This window comes from Salvelinus namaycush, chromosome 5 (genome assembly GCF_016432855.1).
Source record: "Salvelinus namaycush isolate Seneca chromosome 5, SaNama_1.0, whole genome shotgun sequence".
Classification (NCBI taxonomy): Eukaryota; Metazoa; Chordata; class Actinopteri; order Salmoniformes; family Salmonidae; genus Salvelinus; species Salvelinus namaycush.
The window spans coordinates 33967680-33995290 of record NC_052311.1 but is presented as its reverse complement, the minus strand read 5'-3'; the positions used below and the strand labels follow the sequence as shown (position 1 = coordinate 33995290).

General features: G+C 44.0%; 1 protein-coding gene across 1 annotated transcript; it reads left to right on the top strand.

Annotated features, from left to right (window-relative positions):
* On the top strand, nt 1-27611 carry LOC120048222 (kelch-like protein 3). The gene is made up of 15 exons (XM_038994010.1): nt 1-302; nt 4204-4326; nt 5652-5758; nt 5975-6096; nt 7237-7399; nt 9172-9281; nt 9948-10064; nt 10301-10450; nt 10599-10716; nt 18639-18836; nt 19176-19277; nt 19518-19646; nt 25525-25665; nt 25783-25926; nt 26038-27611. Exons 1-15 carry the CDS (start codon nt 283-285, stop codon nt 26064-26066), a joined length of 1773 nt encoding a protein of 590 aa, XP_038849938.1. The 5' UTR covers nt 1-282; the 3' UTR covers nt 26067-27611.

Sequence of the window (27611 nt, the reverse complement as noted above, 5' to 3'; positions counted from 1 at the left end):
ATGGGGCAGGATGAAGCAGCAGTGTCTGGGAAAGACATTCTCTAGCATTTCTTGCTCAGTCAGAAAATAACACATTTTGTAATAGTTTAGGGTAGAAAGGAAATAAGCAGTAACCATGACAAGATGTCTGCTTATTAGCTAGGTTTATTTGTCAGCTAATGAATAAGTGTAGATTCGATAAGCCACCTCATTCAGTGAGTGTTGTGTTGGACTTTGAACGATTCATTTTGTGCATGGGCCCGTAGCCAACCCCGGTACAACTCATGCAGCATATCTGATATCATGGACTGTGCAACGTTGGGGTAAGTTGTCAGAGGGCTCGTGATGAAAGTGTAGTCTTCCGATGAATACTGTACAGCTGTTGTCGGATATAACTTGCCAGTTGATTTATAGAGATTTGGCATTTTCCATGAATAGCTGGCTAACTTGCTAGCTAACTACTGTACTGCACGCATTTTTATGCCGATGTAGCTAGCTAACATTAGCAAGCTAAGCGAACAGCGTGAACAAAAAGCAAGCCCAGGACAGCTGTACTTATCTTCTAGTTTGTCAATAAGGGTAACACATACTTATTATATCGTGGTACTAGTAACCAAGTCATAGCTAAAGATAATAACTGCCAAATTACTACCTTACTAGTTAGGTAACTATTTAACAACCAACACATCAGCTGCTAGTAACGTTACTGTACTCTCTGTGTTAGCACACAGCACAGGCGTTAGCCACCTAGAAACTGTAGCCACTGTACTGAAGCATATGTTACTATACGTTGTCCTTTAAAATATATTTTGTTCAGTTATTGAGCAGTGAGAACCCAGCATTGTCTTTTGAAATTACAGTTGTATTTTGTTAATGCTATCTTTGTACAAGCAGGGGTGACGATAGTTGATTTAACTCCACGGTGAAGGAAGTTTCTGATGACTAGCTCCGACCACATCGATTCGCCCAAAGTCAATACTTCAAAATTTTTTAATTATGAAACGACTACCGTGTACATAGGTTTGTGCTCTGTAGTTGTGAGCCTTTTTGTTTGCTGAAATCTATACTTTTCAATAAACCTTAAACAAATACAACTACCGACTGTTTCCTTGTTGAGATTAAATTGGAATTTGCGCGGAGTTGCCATTTTACAGCAATGAGCAAACAGTCGGTGGGTGTATTTGATTCACGTTTATTGAAAAGTGTGGATTTCAGGAAACAACGAAAGGAACACAACTACAGAGTACAAACAAAGGTAGGCGTTTCACACACACACACACACACACACTACCGGTCAAAAGTTTTAGAACACCTATTCATTCAAGGGTTTGTTTTTATTTGTACTATTTTCTACACTGTAGAATAATAGTGAATACATCAAAACTATGAAATAACACATACGGAATCATGTAGTAACCAAAAAAGTGTTATACAAATAAAGATATATTTTATATTTGAGATTCTTAAAATAGCCACCCTTTGCCTCAACTGGCAGCTTGATTAAATTGTACCCGCAAAACACCAGTCTCAACATCAACAGTGAAGAGGTCGACTCCGGGATGCTAGCCTTCTAGGCAGAGTTGCAAAGAAAAAGCCATATCTCAGACTGGCCAATAAAAATAAAAGATTAAGATGGGTAAAAGAACACAGACAGCGGAACTCTGCCTAGATGGCCAGCATCCCGGAGTCGCCGCTTCACTGTTGATGTTGAAACTGGTGTTATGCGGGTACTATTTAATGAAGCTGCCAGTTGAGGAATTGAGGTGTCTGTTTCTCAAACTAGACACTCTAATATACTTGTCCTCTTGCTCAGTTGTGCACCGGGGCCTCCCTCTCCTCTTTCTATTCTGGTTAGAGCCAGTTTGTGCTGTTCTGTGAAGGGAGTAGTACACAGCATTGTACAAGATCTTCAGTTTCTTGGAAATTTCTCGCATGAAATAGCCTTAATTTCTCAGAACAAGAATAGACTGACGAGTTTCAGAAGAAGGTACTTTGTTTCTGGCCATTTTGAGCCTGTAATCGAACCCACAAATGCTGATGCTCCAGATACTCAACTAGTCTAAAGAAGGCCAGTTTTATTGCTTCTTTAATCAGAACAACAGTTTTCAGCTGTGCTAACATAATTGCAAAAGGGTTTTCTAATGATCAATTACCCTTTCAAAATGATAAACTTGGATTAGCTAACACAACGTGCCATTGGAACACAGGAGTGATAGTTGCTGATAATGGGCCTCTGTACGCCTATGTAGATATTCCATAAAAAATCTGCCGTTTACGGCTACAGTAGTCATTTACAACATTAACAATGTCTACACTGTATTTCTGATCAATTTGTTATTTTAATGGACAAAAAATTTGCTTTTCTTTCAAAAACAAGGACATTTCCAATTGACCCCAAACTTTTGAACAGTGGTGTATGTGTGTGTGTGTATATATATATATATATAAAAAGTATTTAGTCAGCCACCAATTGTGCAAGTTCTCCCACTTAAAAATATGAGAGAGGCCTGTTCATCATAGGTACACTTCAACTATGACAGACAAAATGAGAAAAAAAAATCCAGAAAATCACATTGTAGGATTTTTAATGAATTTGGTGGAAATTATGGTGGAAAATAAGTATTTGGTCACCTACAAACAAGCAAGATTTCTGGCTCTCACAGACATGTAACTTCTTCTTTAAGAGGCTCCTCTGTCCTCCACTCGTTACCTGTATTAATGGCACCTGTTTGAACTTGTTATCAGTATAAAAGACACCTGTCCACAACCTCAAACAGTCACACTCCAAACTCCACTATGGCCAAGACCAAAGAGCTGTCAAAGGACACCAGAAACAAAATTGTAGACCTGCACCCGGCTGGGAAGACTGAATCTGCAATAGGTAAGCAGCTTGGTTTGAAGAAATCAACTGTGGGAGCAATTATTAGGAAATGGAAGACATACAAGACCACTAATAATCTCCCTCGATCTGGGGCTCCACGCAAGATCTCACCCCGTGGGGTCAAAATGATCACAAGAACGGTGAGCAAAAATCCCAGAACCACACGGGGGGACCTAGTGAATGACCTGCAGAGAGCTGGGACCAAAGTAACAAAGCCTACCATCAGTAACACACTACGCCGCCAGGGACTCAAATCCTGCAGTGCCAGACGTGTCCCCCTGCTTAAGCCAGTACATGTCCAGGCCCGTCTGAAGTTTGCTAGAGAGCATTTGGATGATCCAGAAGAAGATTGGGAGAATGTCATATGGTCAGATGAAACCAAAATATAACTTTTTGGTAAAAACTCAACTCGTCGTGTTTGGAGGACAAAGAATGCCGAGTTGCATCCAAAGAACACCATACCTACTGTGAAGCATGGGGGTGGAAACATCATGCTTTGGGGCTGTTTTTCTGCAAAGGGACCAGGACGACTGATCCGTGTAAAGGAAAGAATGAATGGGGCCATGTATCGTGAGATTTTGAGTGAAAACCTCCTTCCATCAGCAAGGGCATTGAAGATGAAACGTGGCTGGGTCTTTCAGCATGACAATGATCCCAAACACACCGCCCGGGCAACGAAGGAGTGGCTTCGTAAGAAGCATTTCAAGATCCTGGAGTGGCCTAGCCAGTCTCCAGATCTCAACCCCATAGAAAATCTTTGGAGGGAGTTTGAAGTCCGTGTTGCCCAGCAACAGCCCCAAAACATCACTGCTCTAGAGGAGATCTGCATGGAGGAATGGGCCAAAATACCAGCAACAGTGTGTGAAAACCTTGTGAAGACTTACAGAAAACGTTTGACCTCTGTCATTGCCAACAAAGGGTATATAACAAAGTATTGAGATAAACTTTTGTTATTGACCAAATACTTATTTTCCACCATAATTTGCAAATAAATTAAAAATCCTACAATGTGATTTTCTGGATTTTTTTTTCTTCTCATTTTGTCTGTCATAGTTGAAGTGTACCTATGATGAAAATTACAGGCCTCTCTCATCTTTTTAAGTGGGAGAACTTGCACAATTGGTGGCTGACTAAATACTTTTTTGCCCCACTGTATGTGTGTGTGTGTGTGTTGAATTTGGGCGAATCGATGTAGTCGGAGCTAGATTCCACAAAGCCAGGACTCTGCTCCACTCCTTCACCATGGTGTGGAATTTAGTCCGCTAGGGTTATGACTGAGGTTAATGATCTTTGAGCTATCCTAGCTAGGTAAGTCTATTTATGTCCAGTTTATCCCTGACCAGTCAAGAATCTAGTGTCCAGCAGCCGACCTGTGACTCCGAGGAGGATGCAGTGGATGCAGGGATGCACACCTTCAACCACACCCATATGAGAAAGGCTTTTCAGCTGATGAATGACTTAAGGAGGTGGGTTGGTTTCACCCTTGCCAGGACACAGACGAGTACATTTCTTAAATACACTAAAGTCTGGAAATGGACCTCTCTAATCCTCTTCAAGCCAGAATGTTGAATACAATTAGATTTGATACCGTGTGAGCGGATAGCGCTGTTGGCTAGAGCACACCTATAGCCTACATGATGAGATTATTATGGACAAAAGAGCGAGAATTTTTATTTGTCAAATGGCAGCCAAGCATCGATGATCATGTCACCAGAAAAAGACCCTCAATACTTTTTGGAAAAGAGCATCAAGCTCATCACCTTGCACTTTCACCACCCTGTGAAGTTCATCATGACTTATTTCATCTTCAAGTTTTAATGTCACATGCAAAAGTACAGTGAAAAGCTTTTCTTGCAAGCTCTGAAACCAACAATGAAGTAATCATAATTTATTTCATCTGTAGCCTAAGAAAGTGCATGCTTTCCTTCCCAACAAGTCATAGTGGGAGGACCACACAACATGTCATTACGTGACTACAAGTTTACTTTGATATGATGGTTATTATATCAATATTTTGCTCATAAAAGCGCTTCCACCTACATTTCCCACCTTCTCTAGCTTATTTTGTTTTGTCAACATTTGGAAAGTTTACCAAAACATTTTCTGTTTCCATCAGGCTTGTCATGACATTTTTGATCTGACACGTACTTTACTCGCATAAAAAGGTTGGATGGAAAGCTGGTTAGTGAGTAAGACACAAGTAATCCAAAGACATTGTTAAAACCCACCCACGGAACCTCCACTTTATTTAACTAGGCAAGTCAGTTATGAACAAATTCTTATTTACAATGACGGCCGAACCTGGACGATGCTGGGCCAATTGTGCGCCGCACTATGGGACTCCCAATCACGGCTGGATGTTGTTGGGGTGGGATTGGCGTGGGGTCCTATCCGTTTCTAAGTACAGAATCGATTTCAGAACAATTTCAGATGGTGGGTGTCATGGCTTCCTGAAATTACATGGAACGACCCCCCCCCCCCCCCGCATTGCAAAGCGTGGTGTTCTTGTGTTTTATCTAGTTCCATAGTATCCCCTTTGTCCATCATTGAAAATAAGTCTTGTAATGTGTCGATAATATAACTCATTATACACATTAATAGCCTACACATTATACATAACAGCCTATTCTTGGCACCGAGTAGCCTACTGTGCAATTACCTAATACAATGACCTTGGCACACAGCGGGAGCATTTATACATCCAGTTGAGTTATTAAGAAATCATCAGTATGATGATTGTTGAAAACACCGTTCATCAACAGCCAACCTTTCGGATCTTTTGTGTTTACAGTAAGAAAATGCTGTGCGACGTTTTGTTGGTGGCGGGAAACATAGAGGTGCCAGCTCACAAGTTGGTGCTAGCCTCCTGCAGCCCCTACTTCTGTGCCATGTTCACAGGTATTATTACACTTCATATAGTTCAAGGTAAATAGTGTCGTGTATACATTTGTGTGTATAGATTACATTTGTCATCATTATGAAAGTAATGGGTCAAGTGAAAAATGTTGTGAAAGTGAGGCCCGCTTTATTGCAACAGTGAGATGATTGTTTTCCTCTTGTCACATAAAACCATCTCAAGTGGTTTCTCTCACTCTGTGTGTGTGTGGTGGACAGGGGACATGAGTGAGAGCAAAGCCCAGCAGGTGGAGATCAGGGATGTGGATGGCCAGACACTTAGGAAGCTGGTGGACTATATCTATACAGCTGAGATTGAAGTAACAGAGAACAACGTTCAGGTGAGCTACAGCGTCCCCATCGGTGTCTCAACCAAGTTAAACTGAGTACAGCATTGGATTCCATGGGTCCTTTCATGTTGCTTTGGTATTCCTTCATTGGACTCTTCAAATTTACTGGCTGTTTAAGTGGCATAGAATTGTCTCCACCTACCCGGGCCTTTCCGCAGGCAGGGTATTTCCTGTTATTATTAGCTCAGGAAATGTGCATGGAGCGAGGGGAAATCCTCTGTGTTTGCAACATGCCTGCTTAGATGTGTGTGTGTTTTAGAATGGCATCCAAGTCTCGTCATAAGACTGGATAATCTTTCATTGTGTGTGTGTGTGTGTGTGTGTGTGGCGCTACAGTACTTTCTGTGTGGGCTCTCTCAGAATGTGTGGACCACAGCTGCAGAAAACACCCACTATAATAGTCAGACCTAAGGGCAACAGGCAAAAACATGAATAATCACAGGGCTTTTCAAAGGAGAGCCTAGCTAAGTGACCTAGTTTCTATGTGTCTGCACTGCGTGGGGATGTGGGCAAATGGGAGCGCTGGGCTGCCTGTTAAAGCACACCATAGTACCAACAGACTGGCAGGATGGAGGCTAATAAACAAGAGAAGCCAAATGGCTCCTTTAGAATTGACCAACATATACCACCAGTATGTATTATTCCAGTTGTCCGGCTAAAGTCTGAGAAACAGCCAGGGATGTAGAGTTCCCCTGTAATCCCTGCTGTCCTTGTTTTGTGGTTTTCCCAGTTTAAGCTCTTATCCTAGTAAATATTTGCCTGTTTCCGGCCCTTTGTCCATTCTGAGTCTGGCCTCTGTTTCAGTTGGCTTCTACTTTGGTATTAACTCTAACTCTGGAATTAAATTGGAATGAGTCTGCCTCCAAAAGATTCTTCAAACCATTCAATAATATTCAAATCCTCTGAGTTCTAAATGAAAACATGGAGATTTGCTTGGCATTAGAAAAACAAGCACAATGAGATTTGTTCCCTGCTACTGTGTATTCTATTCGTTGTCCTGATGATATAGTGGGCTGTGTCTTTTATGGGGCCTGCTCTCTCTTTTCTCTCTCTCCCTTTTGTGGGTTGCTTAGATGTCTGTTATGTTTATAGTGTCTCCTGTGTGTTCTGACCTACGGTGTGTCTCTGTAGGTACTCCTGCCTGCAGCCAGTCTCCTGCAGCTGATGGGCGTGAGGCAGGTGTGCTGTGAGTTCCTGCAGAGCCAGCTGCACTCCACCAACTGTCTGGGCATCCGAGCCTTTGCTGACCTCCACACATGCACACAGCTCCTCAACCAGTCCCATGCCTATGCTGGTGAGTGGACTCCCACCTCACTTCTAGGATTCACCAGGCAGAGCTTGTGGGAATAGGGGAGGGGATGGAGAAACTGGCCTCTGTCTTGGTCAGAAGGCAGTTAAAAAGCAAACTGCAGAAGGGTTGTGACAACCAGAATCTCAATACTCGATTTTCCATGGCAAAAATGAAAACGGGGCGCAGACCAAACTCTTTGGATCTTTAAAAACCTGCTTTATGTCAAATATTGTGTGCTGTAGCTTGAAAACTAAACAAATGAGGGCCTCCCGGGTGGCGCAGTGGTCTAGGGCACTGCATCGCAGCGCTAGCTGTGCCACCAGAGTCTCTGGGTTCGCGCCCAGGCTCTGTCGCAGCCGGCCGCGACCGGGGGGTCCGTGGGGCGACGCACAATTGGCCTAGCGTCGTCCGGGTTAGGGAGGGTTTGGCCGGTAGGGATATCCTTGTCTCATCGCGCTCCAGCGACTCCTGTGGCGGGCCGGGCGCAGTGCGCGCTAACCAAGGGGGGCGGGTGCACGGTGTTTCCTCCGACACATTGGTGCGGCTAGCTTCCGGGTTGGAGGCGCGCTGTGTTAAGAAGCAGTGCGGCTTGGTTGGGTTGTGCTTCGGAGGACGCATGACTTTCGACCTTCGTCTCTCCCGAGCCCGTACGGGAGTTGTAGCGATGAGACAAGATAGTAATTACTAGCGATTGGATACCACGAAAATTGGGGAGAAAAGGGGGTAAAATTAAAAAATAAATAAATAAATAAAAAACTAAACAAATGTAACTCTGGATGACAGGATAATGATGTTTGTTTCCGCTTCAGGTTTTCTTTCCTTGCCATACTTCTTTTATTGTATTGTGATACTGGTTTCGTCGTAACCTTATACTGTACAAAGTTGGCATTTATGATAGTCTACTTTCTACCACTGTAATCTAATCCTTGGGCGGGCCGCCTAAGCTTTTTTTCCGGTCACTTAAGTCCAAATTTTAATTTTTTATAATTTGAAAATATATATTTTCGGGATGGAAAAATGGTTTCAGAGGCCTCAAAGGACTAAAACCAGATAATGGACTTATATATATATATTTTTTTTTAAATAATATAATCTTTGAGAACCAACAATCACCAAAATAAAAGCTAGACAGGGAGAACTGTAAATTCCCAAAACAATTAATTTGGCAGTATTAATTTTATTATTATGTTTGAGCAGAAGAACATAGCATTATCCATGGCAAAATGCATAGAATTGCAGGAAACTAGCTTTAAAACTGCAACATTTTCTCTCGGCTGCATGGCAAAATGTGTAGACTTGTAGGAAAATCGCTTTAAAACTGCAATTCGCTTTAAAACTGCTAAATACATTCTCAGCTCCATGGAGAAATTTGTGTAATTTCAAAAAATTCTCTACAGCGCCGAGAGGGGGGGGCGCTAACATTTTTGCCGACAGCCGACCACGCTCATTGCCATGCCCCCCTACCACGCCCCCCTACCATGCCCTCTGCCACGCCCACCACCACACCCATTTTTTTATCCAGAAAAAAAACATTGGAAGTTCTTGATTAAGACTACTGTTAGAAGATATTACCCTTGTCCTGTTTTGCATGGACATTCTTCTGCCAAAGCCCAGTATCCCAGCTAGCTGTCAAGACTGAGTATATAAAATTTGACCTTACATTGTGGAGACGTGGTAAACTACTGGAGCTTGCTGGCCGTATGCTGATGACCTTTGTCATTTCTCAGGGGTGTAACGTTCTGTTGCTTAACCATGTGCTTGTGTTTGTTTAACAGAGCAGCATTTCTCAGAGGTGATGCTGGGAGAGGAGTTCATGGGCCTGTCTCTACAGCAGGTGTGCAGTCTAATCTCCAGCGACAAACTCACCGTGTCCACAGAGGAGAAGGTCAGCCACCAGAACATCCCAAACCAACCCCAAACTTCCCTCTGCTTCTGTTCTGTTCAGTCACACACTGCAGGCTCCTATCCTATCCTATCCTATGAAGAGTACTTCACTTCCAATTACTATGCAAGACAAGTGCATTCCAGGAACTCCACTCTCTGTGCTATGAATTAGCTCAGTAGAGCTCAGGCTCTCAAGCTCTCTCCTCCTGGTCTTATTCAGACGACACTCACCATAACAACAGACTCCTCATGACTCACTCCTGCTGTAGTAGAGGACAGCCGTGTCACAAACGGCCTGATCCCCGTCCCAGAGTGACTTACCACAGAGGGAGAGAGAGCTGCTGCTGCCAGTGCTGACCAACCCACTCCAGGCCTCATGCTCCACTCGCTAATGTGCATACAAAGCAAAGCCAACCCACATGTACACACCAACATGACACCAGCCCTGTTTCTAGTGTCTCTGCCCCCGTCTCCTGTCTCTTCAATCACGGTTCTGATCCTATCTATCTTCAGGGAACGGAGCAGGTTGGATGAGCTAGAGAGAGAGAGAGATATGGCAGATGGCTGTCTATCTGTGTGTTCAGATAGAGGGGAGTCACAGCACCGGTTAGATCCAGTTCTTGTTCTCCCCCCGTAAATGTAATTAACTCTGTGTTCTCTCTCTCAGGTGTTTGAGGCCATGGTTGCATGGATAAAACACAACAAGGAAGCTCGTCTGGAGCACATGCCAAAGCTGATGGAGCACGTTCGTTTGCCACTACTGTCCAGAGATTACCTGGTGCAGGTGGGTCACACTCATCACCACCATTCATCTTGTTTTTTCACGTAGCATTAATAATGAATCAAGCTCCCAAATTCTCCAGCATAGAAATCATACTGTGAGATGTGAAAACCTGTGTATATGTTTTATTCCAGATGGTGAACTTGAAAATATTGTACATATTGTGCTTGTTTCATGTGGCTCTATTGTGTTCCTGTCTGCACTTTGTGTGTGCTCACTGTGCTGTGTCCGTGGAGTAGATAGTGGAGGAGGAGGCCTTGATCAAAAACAACAACATCTGCAAGGACTTCCTGATAGAGGCCATGAAGTACCACCTCCTGCCCTCTGATCAGCGCCACCTGATCAAGACTGACCGTACACGCCCACGCACGCCTATCAGCCTGCCCAAGGTCAGACAACACACATATGCACGCATGTGCACATACACAAAAGCACACACGTACAGACACACACACACTGTTATTTATACCCTGAGACTGTTACATGTAGCTAAATAGGAGCCCTCTTGTTGTGTGTGTGTGTGTGTGTGTGTGTTAGGTGATGATAGTGGTGGGTGGTCAGGCTCCTAAAGCCATCCGCAGTGTGGAGTGCTATGACTTCAAGGAGGACCGCTGGTACCAGGTTGCTGACCTGCCATCCAGACGCTGTCGAGCAGGTAAACACACTCTGGTCGCTACTACCTCTGAAATCACACACTCCCCTCTGACTTTTCTGTTCTGCTGGGGAAACCTAAAAGCTTTTTTTTGCAAGGCTATTCAACTATTGTATTACGGGGGCCAGATTGGAAGAAGGTTATTTACAGGGACATTTTCTACATGGGATTACTCTTCCTAAAACCGGTATAAAAACAATGCATTATAATTATGGATTATAATCTTATAAAGCACTTTTATTGAAATAAAATAAAAATTCACTTAGAGTGAATTTTAAGTGCTTCAAGATTAGCCTAATTCAGTGCATCAAATTGTTTAAATAATGGAACACATTTGTACTTATAACACAGTTGACCTGCATCACATGAATTATTTTTTACTTTCCTGTTTGTTTTACATACATAGCGTCATCTTTTGTTTTCATTTACACATAGGAACCTTTTATGCACAGCATATCTCAGTTGACTAGTTTTTGCGGCGAAGACTCTCTCCCCGCGCATCAGTAGAGAACAGGTCCCTGTAACAAACTGCACCAGCTCAATGGGGACTTCAACTCATCAAATCTCATTGCAAAGTTAGCTTTCAGTTTGTCTAAAAACTTTGACATTGATCTGTACTGATGATGACTGAATATAGTTGCGCAGTGTAGAGAAATTTAGTGTTTTTTGGGGGCTAAAATCAGAGGAGAAAATAAACTACTTTATTTAGAATTTGTTTTTCAATCATGTGAATAACTGTTTTATCCCTCCCCTGTAGTCCCAAATTAAGTTCATTCAATTGAATGAAGATGTCACTGAAAAAAACAAACATCTGATACGAACTCCTCATCAATCATTTGCTAGATATGTGTTGGCTTTCTTGTGGCGGCAATCATGGAGAAAAGCAAATATCTCCTCCCTAAGCTCACATTTTTTGTAATTAAAAAAAAATCGAACCTTTGTTTAACTAAGCAAGTCAGTTAAGAACAAATTCTTATTTACAATGACGGCCTACCCTATGGAACCCCCAATCACGGCCGGATGTGATACAGCCTGGTTAGGCTGCTCTCATAGGCTGCTTTCTTGAGAGCATTATTACCCTTTGATGCAAGAAACCACTTTTTCCCCCACAGTAGAGTGAAACATTCATAGTGTTAACTAAAGGGAAAAACTGTCGAACGTTGAATGAAGTTCAATCTCATACTTCTCTGCTCAGGCTCATATTTCTTCTGTGCGGCAATCCGAGGGGAGCTGCGCGCACGTCCGCAGTTTAGAGGGAACATTGGCCATAACTGAGTCCATATGTGTTTTATAACTCACTGCTGATTTAAGTGCAAAGCACGTTCTGGTGTATCAGGCAGTGTAGTGATCTCATCTGCGGTGAAAGAGCAGATAGGCGGGCAGACAGACCCTGTACCCCTGTTAGCAGTTCTAATTGGCTGTAACTGCTATGTTGGATGATATTGATTGACAGCACTTAATGGGCGGGACTACAGGAAAACAAAGGTTACGTATGTAATTACGGTTATGTGAGCTATTAGATCACTCCAATATGGTATCCTTCCGCTCGGCAGGATACATTCTGATTTAAGAATTTCAGATTAGTCACATGTACTGGGTAGTGCTGTGGCTGGCCCCCTTAAACAGCTGCCGCCGCACTACTCCCTCCTTGTGTCCTTTTCTAGACGCCGTAGATCACCGACAAGAGGATTAGAGTGATCCAATAGCTCGCATATCCGTGGTTAGATATGTAACCTTCGTTATGTAGCACTATATTGGATCACTCCAATCTGGTATCACAATACCATATTAATCGGTGAACTAGGCATGGCCAGACGAGCGAAATCCCGTAGGACTGAGCTCAGGGCAGTAATGGTTGCTGTGTGCCTCTATCCCCCTTCAGCGAAGTGGAGGCAACACCCAACACGTCCATCCCGACCTGGTTGCGGCAGCAACATTGACTTGATAGTACCTAGCAAAAGTGCTGGATGCCCATCTTGCCAAAGACACTCTGAAAGTAGATGACGCTCGGCCCGCATCAAGCAGTGATTGTAAAAAGTGTAAAACCGTTTGTACATCACACGACTTGAGGGTAACATTATGACCCTCACTGCAGGTACAGAATATGCCCCACCGCATTTGATATGACGCGTTGGTGGAGGAAGCCCTGGCATTCTGCAACTTGTTAACCACTTTGTCCTGAATGCCTAGACTTTCCCATTTACGCCTCTCAGGGGCCAAGCCCAAAGCTGGAGGCTGCGTGTGTCTGGATGCCAGAGGGTCCCTCGAGCCTGAGAGAGCAGGTCGGGTCTCAGCTGCAGCTGCCATTGGGTCCCAGAGAGGAGGGACAACAGGAGGCTGAACCATGGTCGTCTCGGGAGCATCTTGAACTTGAGCTCCTTTAAACATTTGCAGGTCCAGGATCGTCCGAAAGCTGCCGTCCTTTTTCGGCACTATGAAATACGTGGAGTAGAACCCACTTAGCCGTTCTAGTGGCTCTACCTTCCTGATTGTGTCCTTGCTCAGAAGCGAGGCTATCTCCAACCGGAGTGCCTCCTTCCTCACCCCGTCTTCCACGAGGTGACCCAGATGCCCCTGTAGGAGGGCGTTCGGCATTAGAACTGGAGTTTGTATGCCCCCAGGACTGTGCCCAGTACCCAGGGAGACTCCACCTAAATCTCCCAGTTTACCCTTTGGGCCTGGGAGAGACGGCCGAGGCCGACTGCCAGCACCTCAGGAGGGGTGCCGGGGCCCATCCTTCTTAGCCGCATGCCGCTGCTTGTAAGGGTGGTCACGACTCCTGTCCTTGTGCTGTCGGGGTGTAAAACGCTGGTTCCCATTTCCCTGCCCCTGTTGTCTCGGTGGGGGAGGAGCGTGGCCAAGAAGTTGCTGGAGCCCTCGGGACATCCTGCCCTGTCTTCCAGCTCCTCCGAGGGGCGGGGGCGGTAGGGCGCCCAGTTACCAAGAACTCCTGCAAAGTCTCTCTGTTTTTACGCAGTTTTGTAGTCTGCTGGATGATGTTGTTGACCCCTGGCCCAAAGGTGGAACCTGGCGTGAAGGGGAGCTCCAAGAATGTTTTCTGAACTGGCGGTGGCAGTTTAGACTCTGTCAGCCAAAGATGGCGGTGTGAAGTCATCACTGAAGCCAAAGCCTTGCCGTTGGCACATACCATGTCTGTCTGGAGCATAGTGAGTAGCCTTGACACCTCTGTGACCTCCTTCAGCTCATCACGAACCCCTGGGATGCGAGGGATCAGCAGGGCGAGGTATGATTGCAGCATCGTAGCCGCGTTTACGAGGTGCACCATGATGGAGAGGGTACCGAAAGTGCTTTGCAGCCGTTCATCGCTTACTCTGTCTGGTCCTGGTTTGAGGCGAGGCACCAAGCCAATGATCTCCTTGTCAGGGAGGATGGGGGGGCAGATGGGGATAAGGAGCTGCTCAGATGGTGTTTCTTACAGCTTGATATCAAGGGCGATAGCCACTCTTGCTTAAAGCTCCCGTGTTGCTTCCTTCACCACAGGGGGTGCCTCTGTAGCAGTGTTCCCAGCTACAGATGGCGCTGTGGACTGGGTCGATCCCTGATGTGCTCGGAACACTGAAGCACTGTCACCCAACTCGTCTCTAGCGCGGAGAGAGAGGGCATCGTCGCCGTCATCACCCCCCCCCCCCCCGTAAAGTGTTCACTTCCTCCCGCAGGCAGGGGTACCCCACATCTCTCACAATGAAACACAATAATAGTTATTTTGTTTCTCTGTGAAAGTGAAGCCAACAGTGGGATATTACTATATCTGTGCAATACTGTAAAAGTCAGATACTATAGACCTACAGTACCAGCCTTAGTGTATGAGACTGAAGGAGAGGAGAGGTGAATTGGGTATGAACTGCCTGATCGTGGGAGGAGGGGCAGAGCACACGAACTCACACGTTAGCTCAATCTTTGCTTATACAGTGCATTCGGAAAGTATTCAGACCCCTTGACTTTTCCCACATTTTATTACGTTACAGCCTTATTCTAAAATGTATTAAATAAATGTTTTGCCTGATCAATCTACACACAATACCCCATAATGACAAAGCGAAAACAGGTTTTAGATTTAATTTTATTTATTAAAAATAAAAAACAGAAATACCTTATTTACATAGGTATTCTGACCCTTTGCTTTGAGACTCGAAATTGAGTTCAGGTGCATCCTGTTTCCATTGATCATCCTTGAGATGTTTCAACAACTTGATTGGAGTCAACCTGTGGTAAATTCAATTGATTGGACATGATTTGGAAAGGCACACACCTGTCCCACAGTTGAGAGTGCACGTCAGAGCAAAAACCAAGCCATGCGGTCAAAGGAATTGTCCTTGGGGCTCTGAGACAGGATTGTGTCGGCACAGATCTGGGGAAGGGTACCAAAACATTTCTGCAGCATTGAAGGTCCCCAAGAACACAGTGGCCTCAATCATTCTTAAATGGAAGAAGTTTGGCACCACCAACACTCTTCCTAGAGCTGGTCGCCTGGCCGAACTGAGCAATCGGGGGAGAAGGGCCTTGGTTAGGGAGGTGACCAAGAACACGATGGTCACTCTGACAGAGCTCTAGAGTTCCTCTGTGGAGATGGGAGAATGTTCCAGAAGGACAACGATCTCTGCAGCACTCCACCAATCAGGGCTTTATGGTAGTGGCCAGACGGAAGCTACTCCTCAGTAAAAGGCACATGACAGCCTGCTTGGAGTTTTCCAAAAGGCCCTTAAAGGACTCTGACCATGAGAAACAAGATTCTCTAGTCTGATGGAACCAAGATTGAACTCTTTGGCCTGAAAGCCAAGCATCAAGTCTGGAGGAAACCTGGCACCATCCCTACGGTGAAGCGTGGTGGCAACATCATGCTGTGGGGATATTTTTCAGCTGCAGGGATTTGGGAGACTAGTCAGGATCAAGGGAAAGAGGAACGGAGCAAGTACGGAGAGATCCTTGATGAAACTCTGCTCCAGAGCACTCAGGACCTCGGACTGGGCTGCAGGTTCACCTTCCAACAGGACAACGACCCTAAGCACACAGTCAAGACAACTCAGGATTGGCTTCGGGACAAGTCTTTGAATGTCCTTGAGTGGCCCGGCCAGAGACCGGACGTGAACTCGATTGAACATCTCTGGAGAGACCTGAAAATAGCTGTGCAGCGATGCTCCCAATCCCAACCTGAGCTTGAGAGGATCTGCAGAGAAGAATGTGAGAAACTCCCCAAATACAGGTGTGCCAAGCTTGTAACGTCATACCCAAGAAGACTCGAGGCTGTAATCGCTGCCAAAGGTGCTTCAACAAAGTACTGAGTTAAGGGTCTGAATACTTATGTTAATGTGATATTTCAGTTTAGAATATTTTATATATTTGCTAAAATGTATAAAAATCTATTTTGCTTTGGTATTGTGTGTAGACTGATGAGAATTTTTTATTTTTCATCAATTTTAGAATAATGTAATGTAACAAAATGTGGAAAAAGTCAAGGGGTCTGAATACTTTCCGAATGCACTGTACGTGTGATTCGGCTGTAACTCACGCCACGTTATAGTTTATTCTACTATACGTGGGGGTGTTGTCAGGATGTAAAGAGTGTGCTTAGTCCTGCAGTGGTCTCCTCTTGTTAAGCTAGCTACTGCATAGTTCGTTCACCGTGGAACACACAAGAGTCTAGGCAAGATGGCTGCTCCCTGTGAGGGAGAAGTGTGGTGTACCTAGGGACACGTGACTCATTCTCCGGGGAGAACTGCAAGCCCGCCAGAGCGAAACATACACAGACTCCCGATCCTGCGGAGTTATGTGTGGTCCCCAAGCCCGAAGGCTCCACCGGGAGGGTTCCGGTGGACAGACAAGACACAGAAAACTAGGACAAACCCTCAGCTCCGCAATACTGGTTGACCAAACCGAGTATCGCTCAGGTTGGTACAGTAGTTGCTCCACTAAAAGTTGTGCAATTATGCTGCGGGATTTAGAGGTAATTTGTGGTTTAGTACGGTACCCTGTGTCACCACTTTATTGCTCCAGACCAGCGCAAGGGGGAGTTAGAGCACTGATTATGCTTTTGGGTCCTACTGTGTCTCTAACTGACAATGAATGGGCAACATAAACCTAAATAGAGACTGGTAATTGTGCACGACTTCAGTATTACTTACTAAAACTGTTGTTACACTAAGGTTTTTATTATGTTAGGATTATTTTGCTCTTGCTGTAGTAGTGTAGGCTGCTCCTGACCGGTCACGCTGTACAGCTCCTGAGTCGCGCAACAGTCTAAGACACTGCATAGCAGTGCAAGCTGTGTTGCTACAGATGCTGGTTCAATACACATGCCATCCTTGACCGGTAGACCCATGCTGTAGTTTTTTAGTTTCTGTCCCTCTAAAAACTTTAATTATTCTAAATAATAAGTTAGTAACAATGTCTCACCCCATGTTCAAGAATGGCCTTTTTCTTGCTCATTTTATGTTATTTGAAAACTAAATAATCTCCAAAATATTGTTATTTTTTAAACAAAGCGATTTATTATCATTAATTTAGAATTTTATAAAAGCTCATTGGATATTCTCACAGATATATTATTAACCCTGTTATTAGCAGGACATTATATATTGGTCATGGCTCCCGAGTGGCGCACAATGGGATTGCCTTGCAGTTCTCCAGCTGTATCCACTGAAAGCCCACGAGGTTCAAGGCACGAGGGCAGGGGGCACGGGGCACGGGATGGGCCGCAGAGCCGGGCCCACCACCCTGGCAACACTTTAAGGGGCATTGCACTAATAATGGAGCTGACTAGGGAAACGTTCCCGCTGTTCTTTTCTTAGTGCCAGTCTGCACGTTCAAACTTTGTAGTCACGTTGGGCGAGTTGGAACCGGTGTATTTCTGAATCAAACGCGCCAAATAAATTGACATTTTGGGGATATAAAGAAGGAATTTATCGAACAAAACGACCATTCATTGTGTCACTGAGACATTTGGGATTGCAAAAAGAAGATCTTCAAAGGTAAGGCATTTATTATATCGTTATTTCTGACTTTTGTGTCGCACCTGCCTGGTCGAATTTTTTTTTCATGTGTTTGTATGCGGGGCGCTGTCCTCAGATAATCGCATGGTCTGCTTTCGCCGTAAAGCTTTTTTGAAATCTGACACAGCGGCTGGATTAACAAGAAGTTAAGCTTTATTTTGATGTATTACACTTATATTTTCGTGAATGTTGAATATTGATATTCCTGTAGTTTGAATTTGGCGCTCTGCAATTTCACTGGATGTTGTCAAATCGATCCTGCTAAAGGGATTGGCGGCGTGAAGGGATCACTAAGAGGCTAAATACAAGGACAAAACCCAAACGAGATGGCACAAGCCAAACCGAGTGGCGGGACTACAAAGCACCCTGATGGAGAGGCTAGCTTAGCTAGCTGCTCCAAGTTATTGAATAGCTGTGGGTATACTTCTGTCCTTATAGATTCTAACATAGAGCCCTTACCAAGCTAATCCTCTTTGGAATGAGCCGAGAAAAGGAAGAGGTGGGAGTAGTGCGGCGGCAGCTATTTAAGGGGGTCACCCGCAGCACTACCCGGTTCACGGGACTAATCTGAAATTCTTACTCAGAATGTATCCTGCCGAGCAGAAGGATACAATATTAGAGTGATCCAATATAGTGATGAATAACAGATTCTCCCATTTGGAGAATATTGAACTAGGGCTCTTTTTGGAACTAAACATGGCCTTTTTCTCGCTGATTCTTTTTATTCATTTTCAGAATTGATCAAAGGGCCATTCTAAATTGATAAATGGACCGGATCCGGCCCACGGGCCGCCAGTTGAATAGGCCTGCTTTAATGTGTGCACTCATTGGCAGGGGTAAGAGATTTATGCCAATCTCTCTCTCTGCCTCCCTCTCTCTCTCTCTCTCACTGTCTGTCTCACTGTCTGTCTCTCTCAGGTGTGGTGTTCATGGCAGGGAGGGTGTACGCGGTGGGAGGATTCAACGGCTCGTTGCGAGTCAGGACGGTGGATGTGTATGACGGGGTGAGGGACCAGTGGACTACAGTTCCCAGCATGCAAGAGCGACGCAGCACCCTTGGATCGGCCGTGCTGGGGGACCTGCTCTATGCCGTGGGGGGCTTCGACGGGAGCACAGGTACCTATTCTTACCCCCCCCTCCCCCCCTTTTTTTGTCACCATTGTCCAAGATTTGTGTGTTTTCTAAGTGTTCCAGTAGGCCTTTGAGGGGCAGCGGAGTGTGTTACAGTGTGACTAAATGGAGCAGGGAGCAGTAGTGCCTCCAGAATGAATGTCTAGATTGTATGGTTAGACACAGTGGTGATGTCACCCCAACCGCATCTGATTATACTGATACACTGGAGCAGAGAGGAGAGAGCATTAGTGTTGGGCCTCATTTCATTTGAGTATTGTGTCCTGCTTTCAGTACATTAGAGCTTTCTCCTCTCCCTTTTCCCTCCTTCCCTCCCTCCATCAGGCCTGTCGTCAGTGGAGGTCTACAACTACAAGACCAATGAGTGGATGTTTGTTGCTCCCATGAACACGAGACGCAGCAGCGTCGGAGTGGGAGTGGTAGATGGTAAGAGAAGAACAGTGTGTTTGTGTGTCAACAGTGCTATTTGTGAACTTCTCATTTTGCCTGTCTACAGTATATCAGTGTGTGTGAGTGCTTCAGTGTCTATATAGAGCTTCTGTGTGTATCTGTGCTTGTGTATTTATCAGTGGGGGTGTTGTGTTTCTGGCTGTGGGTGTCCATTCAGCATCTCTTTGTACGTGTTCCTTGTTGTATTCCTCAGTGGGTGTGTGTTGTGTTGTACAGGGAAGCTGTATGCGGTGGGCGGCTACGATGGGGCGTCGCGCCAGTGTCTCAGCACGGTGGAGGAGTACAACCCAGTCAGTAACCAGTGGGGCTACATGGCTGACATGAGCACCAGACGTAGCGGAGCAGGTACAGACCAGACCTCAGCATCAACAACCCTCTCTTGTCCTCCTCACAGACACAACAGTAGCTTCTGTCTCAAGAAGTATGCAGTGCCACCTCTCAGTGGCCTACATACACACTGCACTCCACAGGAGGCAGCTCATATTAATGGCTGGAAGGGAGCTAATGGATTGACATCAAACACATGTGTTTTGATGTATTTGATACAATTCCGCTCAAGTCATTACCATGAGCCCATCCTCCCCAATTAAGGTGCCACCAACTTCCTGTGCTACACTCACATCGTCAGTGTCCACAGAGAAAACATAAGCCGTGGGAGTGTTGTGGCTTTAAGTCCAGGGAATCTATGGAATGTGTAATGGAGCTGTACGATATGTGATATAGGGTTGTACGTATTAGAGGTCGACCGATTTTATGATTTTTCAACGCCGATACCGATTATTGGAGGACCAAAAAAAGCCGGTACCGATTAATCGGCAGGTTTTTTTATATATATATTTGTACTAATGACAATTACAACAATACTGGATGAACATTTTTATTTTAACTTAATATAATACCTAAATAAATTATATTTAGTCTCAAATAAATAATGAAACATGTTCAATTTTGGTTTAAATAATGCAAAAACACTGTTGGAGAAGAAAGTAAAAGTGCAATATGAGCCATGTAAAAAAAAAAGCTAACGTTTAAGTTTCTTGCTCAGAACATGAGAACATATGAAAGCTGGTGGTTCCTTTTAACATGAGTCTTCAATATTCCCAGTTACAAAGTTTTAGGTTGTAGTTATTATAGGAATTATAGGACTATTTCTCTCTATACCATTTGTATTTCATATACCCTTGACTATTGGATGTTCTTATAGGCACTTTAGTATTGCCAGCCTAATCTCGGGAGTTGATAGGCTTGAAGTCATAAACAGCGCAATGCTTGAAGCACAGGGAAGAGCTGCTGGCAAACGCAGGAAAGTGCTGTTTGAATGAATGCTTATGAGCCTGCTGCTGCCTTCCACCGTTCAGTCAGACTGTTCTATCATAGACTTAATTATAATATAAATAACAGACAGAAATACGAGCCTTAGGTCATTTAATATGGTCAAATCCGGAAATGATCATTTCGAAAATAAAACGATTATTCTTTCAGTGAAATACGGAACCTTTCCGTATTTTATCTAACGGGTGGCATCCCTAAGTCTAAATATTGCTGTTATATTGCACAACCTTCAATGTTATGTCATAATTATGTACAATTCTGGCAAATGAATTACGGTCTTTGTTAGGAAGAAATGGTCTTTTCACAGTTCGCAACGGCCCAAACTGCTGCATATACCCTGACTCTGCTTGTGTAGCGTGGTTCATTCTGCGTTGTGTACTTTTAATTATGACACTGCCACAACTGGAGGTCTGCTGGTTGGATTCTTTTTATTTGCCCTGCACACGAAGAGACAACACACAATATTTAAGCCCTTGGCGCAGTCCTAGCTCTCAGGCACCTGTGGAAGCACATGGACACTCACTCAAACACTGTCCCAAGTACTCACAAGTCAACATAGATACCCTAGTTAGCGAGCTGGGTGAAACTTGTTAACAAATCTTTATATTGTCCACATTGTAACAAAACTTATGGTTGCATAACAGTACATTGTGTAACATTACCACGGTTTTATATTGAACAATTTCGGAGCCAAGGACAACATACCTTGCTAGCCGTAGGTCAGGCAAAAGAGAACAATAAGGGGGTACGGAAATACAGATAACCCGCGATGGGCCAAACCAAAATATACACAACTTTTACAATCACGTGTATGTACAATATTGATATGAAAAAGTGTTTGTACACCAAAAAATAACATTAGCTATGCAGCTGTAATAATGTTTTTTTTTAAACACGGAATTATTATTATTATTATCAAATTATTAACATCCCCTCTTGACCTGGCCTATTTGAATTGGTCCTTGTGTGCAACTTGGTGCAAAATCTAGGGGAACAACATCACACTGCTACACTTGCACAGAACGCAAGAGAAGTGACACAATTTCCCTAGTTACATTAATTTATTTTAAGCAGGCAATTTTGACAAAATATGCAGGTTTAAAAGTATATACTTATTGATTTAAAAAAAGGCATTGGTGTTTATGGTTAGGTACACATTGGTGCAACGACAGTGCTTTTTTTCACGAATGCGTTTGTTAAATCTTCATCCGTTTGGCCAAGTAGGCTGTGATTCAATGATAAATTAACATGCACCGCATTGATTATATCCAACGCAGGACAAGCAAGATAAACTAGTAATATCATCAACCATGTGTAGTTAACGAGAGATTATGTTAAGATTGATTGTTTTTTGTAAGTTAAGTTAATGCTAGCTAGCAACTTACCTTGGCTTCTTGCTGCACTCGCGTAACAGGTGGTCAGCCTGCCACGCAGTCTCCTCGTGGAGTGCAATGTAATCGGCGTCTAAAAATGCCGATTACCGATTGTTATTGTTACAGATTTTTTCACTTATAATTCACTTTATCACAATTCCAGTGGGTCAGAAGTTTACATACACTAAGTTGACTGTGCCTTCAAACAGCTTGGAAAATTCCATAAAATGATGTCATGGCTTTAGAAGCTTCTGATAGGCTAATTGACATAATTTGAGTCAATTGGAGGTGTACCTGTGGATGTATTTCAAGACCAACCTTCAAACTCAGTGCCCCTTTGCTTGACATCATGGGAAAATCAAAAGAAATCAGCCAAGACCTCAGAAAATAAATTGTAGACCTCCACAAGTCTGGTTCATCCTTGGGAGCAATTTCCAAACGCCTGAAGGTACCACGTTCATCTGTACAAACAATAGTACGCAAGTATAAACACCATGGGACCATGCAGCCGCCATACCGCTCAGGAAGGAGACGCGTTCTTTCTCCTAGAGATGAACGTACTTTGGTGTGAAAAGTGCAAATCAATCCCAGAACAACAGCAAAGGACCTTGTGAAGATGCTGGAGGAAACAGGTACAAAGGTATCTATATCCACAGTAAAACGAGTCCTATATCGACATAACCTGAAAGGCCGCTCAGCAAGGAAGAAGCCACTGCTCCAAAACCGCCATAAAAAAGCCAGACAACGGTTTGCAACTGCACATGGGGACAAAGATTGTACTTTTTGGAGAAATGTCCTCTGGTCTGACGAAACAAAAATGGCCATAATGACCATTGTTATGTTTGCAGAAAAAGGGAGAGGCTTGCAAGCCGAAGAACACCATCCTGACCGTGAAGCATGGGGGTGGCAGCATCATGTGCTTTGCTGCAGGAGGGACTGGTGCACTTCACAAAATAGATGGCATCATGAGGACGGAAGATTATGTGGATATATTGAAGCAACATCTCAAGACATCAGTCAGGAAGTCAAAGCTTGGTCGCAAATGGGTCTTCCAAATGGACGATGACCCCAAGCATACTTCCAAAGTTGTGGCAAAATGGCTTAAGGACAACAAAGTCAAGGTTTTGGAGTGGCCATCACAAAGCCCTGACCTCAATCCTATAGAAAATGTGTGGGCAGAACTGAAAAAGCATGTGCGAGCAAGGAGGTCTACAAATCTGCCTCAGTTACACCAGCTTTGTCAGGAAGAATGGGCCAACATTCACCCAACTTATTGTGGGAAGCTTGTGGAAGGCTACCTGAAACATTTGACCCAAGTTAAACAATTTAAAGGCAATGCTACCAAATACTAATTGAGTGTATGTAAACTTCTGACCCACTGGGAATGTGATGAAAGAAATAAAAGCTGAAATAAATAATTCTCTCTACTATTATTCTGACTTACCAAAACTATAGTTTGTTAACAAGACATTTGTGGTGGTTGAAAAACCAGTTTTAATGACTCCAACATAAGTGTATGTAAACTGACTTCAACTGTATATTCTCTCGCTCTCGCTCTCTCTCTACTCATTCAAGGGTTTTTCTTAATTTTTTCTATTTTCTACATTGTAGAATAATAGTGAAGACATCAACACTATGAAATAACACATATGGAATCATGTAGTAACCAAATAAGTGTTAAACAAATCAAAATATATTTGAGATTCTTCAAAGTAGCTGCCCTGTTGACAGCTTTGCACACTCTTGGCATTCTCTCAACCCGCTTCATGAGGTAGTCAGTAACATTTTACTGCCTACAGAGATTCCTGGAAATAGGAAATGTCTTGTAAATCATTTTCTATTGGGATGGTAGCTATGCGTCTCTCTCTTTTTCAAGGGTGCCGTTGTGTATTTTCACTCCCATTCTGTTAACTTTGGTATTGTGAGAGTGTCTCTCAGTCAATGTTGTTGTGAATGAGTCTCCTGTGCTCATTGTGCAGTCTGCTCAGCTGGGCAGAGGAAGTAGCACCAACACAATGCAGCCCCTTAATTCCTGGTGATGCTGCCTGGGTTCATCCAGGACTACACTGCTAACTAATTAGCTGGCAGCAGTGAGGGAACAGCACAACCATATCAATACCTACAACTCAATATTCACCCAATATGGTTTTAATGCGCTACAAGCAATGTTTTCCCTGCATGAGCACATGTTAGGGTTGGGCGATATTACAATATCGACGATAATTGACAGCCATCTTTGATGGTGACGACATCGTTGTGTTCAATAAATACGTTATATAGCCTACAGAACGCAAGAGAGGAATATAGGCCAGACAGAGCGAAGAATTCCACCAAAGCAGCGCCAAATGTCTAGTCAGAAAATATTGTATCTCTGTTGGATGCATGGGCATTAGGCTATAGCCTAAACAATTTAAAGCATTTTTTTTTTATTAACACACTCCTTAACTATATTGATGCTTAATGAAAAATGTAGCCTATATTCCCTTCTCTCTCAATTCGATAGGCTATGAATATGACTGTGAAGGCCACACTTCATCGTTTTATGCGTGGATTTCTCCCGATCAAACAATGAATCTAACGGAGTTCCATCTCAAACAGTTATTTGAATAGCCTCAAAACACAAGGTAGCCAGGGGACGAATAATGAGAGAGAAAAAAACTAGATCAGTAGCCTGTAGAAAAACCAAATGACAAGTTCAATCAAATTGAAGCTTATTAAGAAAGAAATGATCCGTGCGGGCCCGGGGAAAACCCGCCATGTGAGGTTGAAAACAAAATGGTCAATAACTAGGCCTATCATACAAGTTACAGTTATGAACAGTAGCTTATAGCCCAAATATCCTAACCTACGAAGGTGTTGTCCTAAAGTTGTGGCTTTCAAGAGTAACAAGAATGAAAGTCTCTATAGCATGGGCTATTCTCAATCACACCTTTTATGAGAGATAGAAAAATGAATGATATGGTTTGTTCTGAGGCAAATAAAGCAATTTTTATCCAGTTCTGAAGAAGGTAGACTACTTCTATTCAGCCCAAGGTGGAGGCCTATAACCTAGCTCACTACGGTAAGGCAGCCCGTTCCTTATCAGATAGTCACTACTCCATCAGGTGCGAACACACACAAACACACACACACACACACACACCTCTGTTCTTCTCCTCCACCAGAAAGGAATGTTAGGCAAGATTTGCCAGCGCTTCGCCTCTGCCCAGGCTTTCATCATAAACTGTTGTCACGATTCGTCCAGTTGCATTCGTATGCATCACAATGTTTTATGGGTACATAATCACGATAGGACAAAGGTTAACATCACCCGACCCTAGTATACAGGGATCTAAACCGAATGAGCACTGAAATTAGATTACTGCCGTAGAGGGTGCTGTTCACAAGAGAACTACTGGAGCTGATACTTAGCTCCAGCTTGCTGGTTATTAATGGACGACAGTTATGGCTGGTGAACATCTGTAGCGTGTTTATGTGTGAAGAGATATAAGTAGACGTGTGTGCGGTGGTGTTTGTAGGTGTTGGGGTGCTGAGCGGGCAGCTGTATGCGGCGGGGGGCCACGACGGGCCCCTGGTGAGGAAGAGTGTGGAGGTGTACGATCCCCCTAGTAACACCTGGAAACAAGTGTGCGACATGAACATGTGTCGGAGGAACGCCGGTAAGTAGCCTAACACACACACACACACACACACACACACTAGAGACCATGAAATGCAGAACATTTGGGCATAGTGTGTGTGTGCGTGTCTCTAACCTCTCCCCCGTGTTCGTGCAGGAGTGTGTGCCATAAACGGACTGCTGTATGTGATCGGAGGAGACGACGGCTCGTGTAACCTCTCCTCAGTGGAGTATTACAACCCTGCCACAGACAAGTGGAGTCTCATCCCCACCAACATGAGCAACGGCCGAAGCTATGCAGGTAACCTTTCACCTTTGACCTTTCATACCCCCTATTCAAATGCTTGTCCGTGCATCCAAACTCGGGACCTTCTGGTCTGAAGAATAAAGTCCTCTGTTATCTCCCCTACAGGTGTATCCGTCATAGACAAGCCTTTATGACTATCAGCCCCCGACTGCAGGACCCCACAGCCACACGCAGCAGCCAAAGGGAGCCACTCTGATGCACACACAGATGTCTGATTTCACAGTCAACTCCTTGAAGCAACACTAGCTTGACAGGTGGCTCTGAGCATGGGTCTGGGCTGCCATAGAGAGAGAGGAGGAGAGGGAGAAAGAGAGTGGGGGGAACATTGGCTTCCATGGTCAAAGTGACCCCAAGACTCAACAATGCTGCCTGAAGCAGAGTGTCTTAAGTCTGGCTGCCAATGTGTTGGGCCAAGCAGGGCTGGAGGGAGACTGTTGTCCTACAGACTCATAGGGGGCCATTTAGCTATATTAGTATTAGGAGGGCCACACTCTCCTCATACTCATTTACAACTGAACAGAGAGGGAGAATAAACTGGCTTTTTTTAAAGGGATAGACTAAATGAGCTATGACCAAGAAGAAGGTTGTTGATTGGCCTAGGAAACTACACTGTGGCCAACAGAGGCCTCTCAAACCAACCATGGGCTCTTGCTATGCCATGTCGTGTTACTGCTGTAGAAATGCACGGGTGATCATCAGGTCAGTCAGTCTGTCTGTTCTCTACTGGAGAGCCATGGGTGGACTGCAGACTCCAAGGTGATGCCCACAGGCTCTCTCACTGTCTGCAGCCTGAGGTGGGTCCTCTCTTTTAAATACCACCTGAGATAATTGTCGGAGGAACTCAAGGCAGACTGGAGGACCAACCTGGACCAGCATTCACCGGGAGCCACATGCCTCAATTGCATACAATTTCCAATTTGGAATCGATCATGTTTTTTTTCACTCATATTAGAATTGGGCACTATGGGGGACCATGTTAATGTGGTGTTTTAAATGCACTGTAGATACATATTTGCAAAGTGATAACCAATATGCTGTCAGTCTTGACTTGGCTTACTTGATGTGCCATAATGCTCTCTCATACTGTATTTGAGTGTTTGTTTGCAAACCTTTGTATCTGAAGGATATGTGCCAAATTGATGCAAAAACATTAGACAATGGACATCATGTCAAAGAATGAATGCATTAGCACTTTGTTTTGTTTTGTATAAAGCTAATTTCCTGTAACATAACCAAAAGACTACTTTACAACTTCTGCATCAGGCACGGTAATTATCGTTAACCTTATTCCAAGCTCAACACATCTTTTACCAGGGTTGGGTTCAATTTCATTTCAGCTCTCATTAATTCAGGAAGTGAATTTAAAATTTAAAATTAGAATAAACTAAGGCACTTCTCAATGAATCTCTTGACTTGAAATGGAATTGACCCCTACTGTCTTGTTCTACTCCTTGCCTATACTGTCATTTTGTTCAGAGATTCTTGTATTTATGATAGAATCATTTCAATTTACTGCACAATCCATGGGTTTACTATGGTTGTACTTAGCCACCCCAGAGCGATGTTGAAATATGCAGGAAATAGGCAACTTGTATATTATATCAAGATCGGTGAAATATTTTCTAAAGTTTATTTTATTGTCAATATTAAATTAAAGTAAATATCATTTTTAATGAGCA

What these genes read in the sequence shown, in the direction of transcription:
- LOC120048222 (XM_038994010.1), top strand. Translation starts at nt 283, where the DNA reads ATGGACTGTGCAACGTTGGG. An exon ending in ATGGACTGTGCAACGTTGGG is followed by an intron (nt 303 to 4,203) that starts GTAAGTTGTCAG and finishes ATCCCTGACCAG; the next exon opens with TCAAGAATCTAGTGTCCAGC. An exon ending in CCAGAGATTACCTGGTGCAG is followed by an intron (nt 10,065 to 10,300) that starts GTGGGTCACACT and finishes TCCGTGGAGTAG; the next exon opens with ATAGTGGAGGAGGAGGCCTT.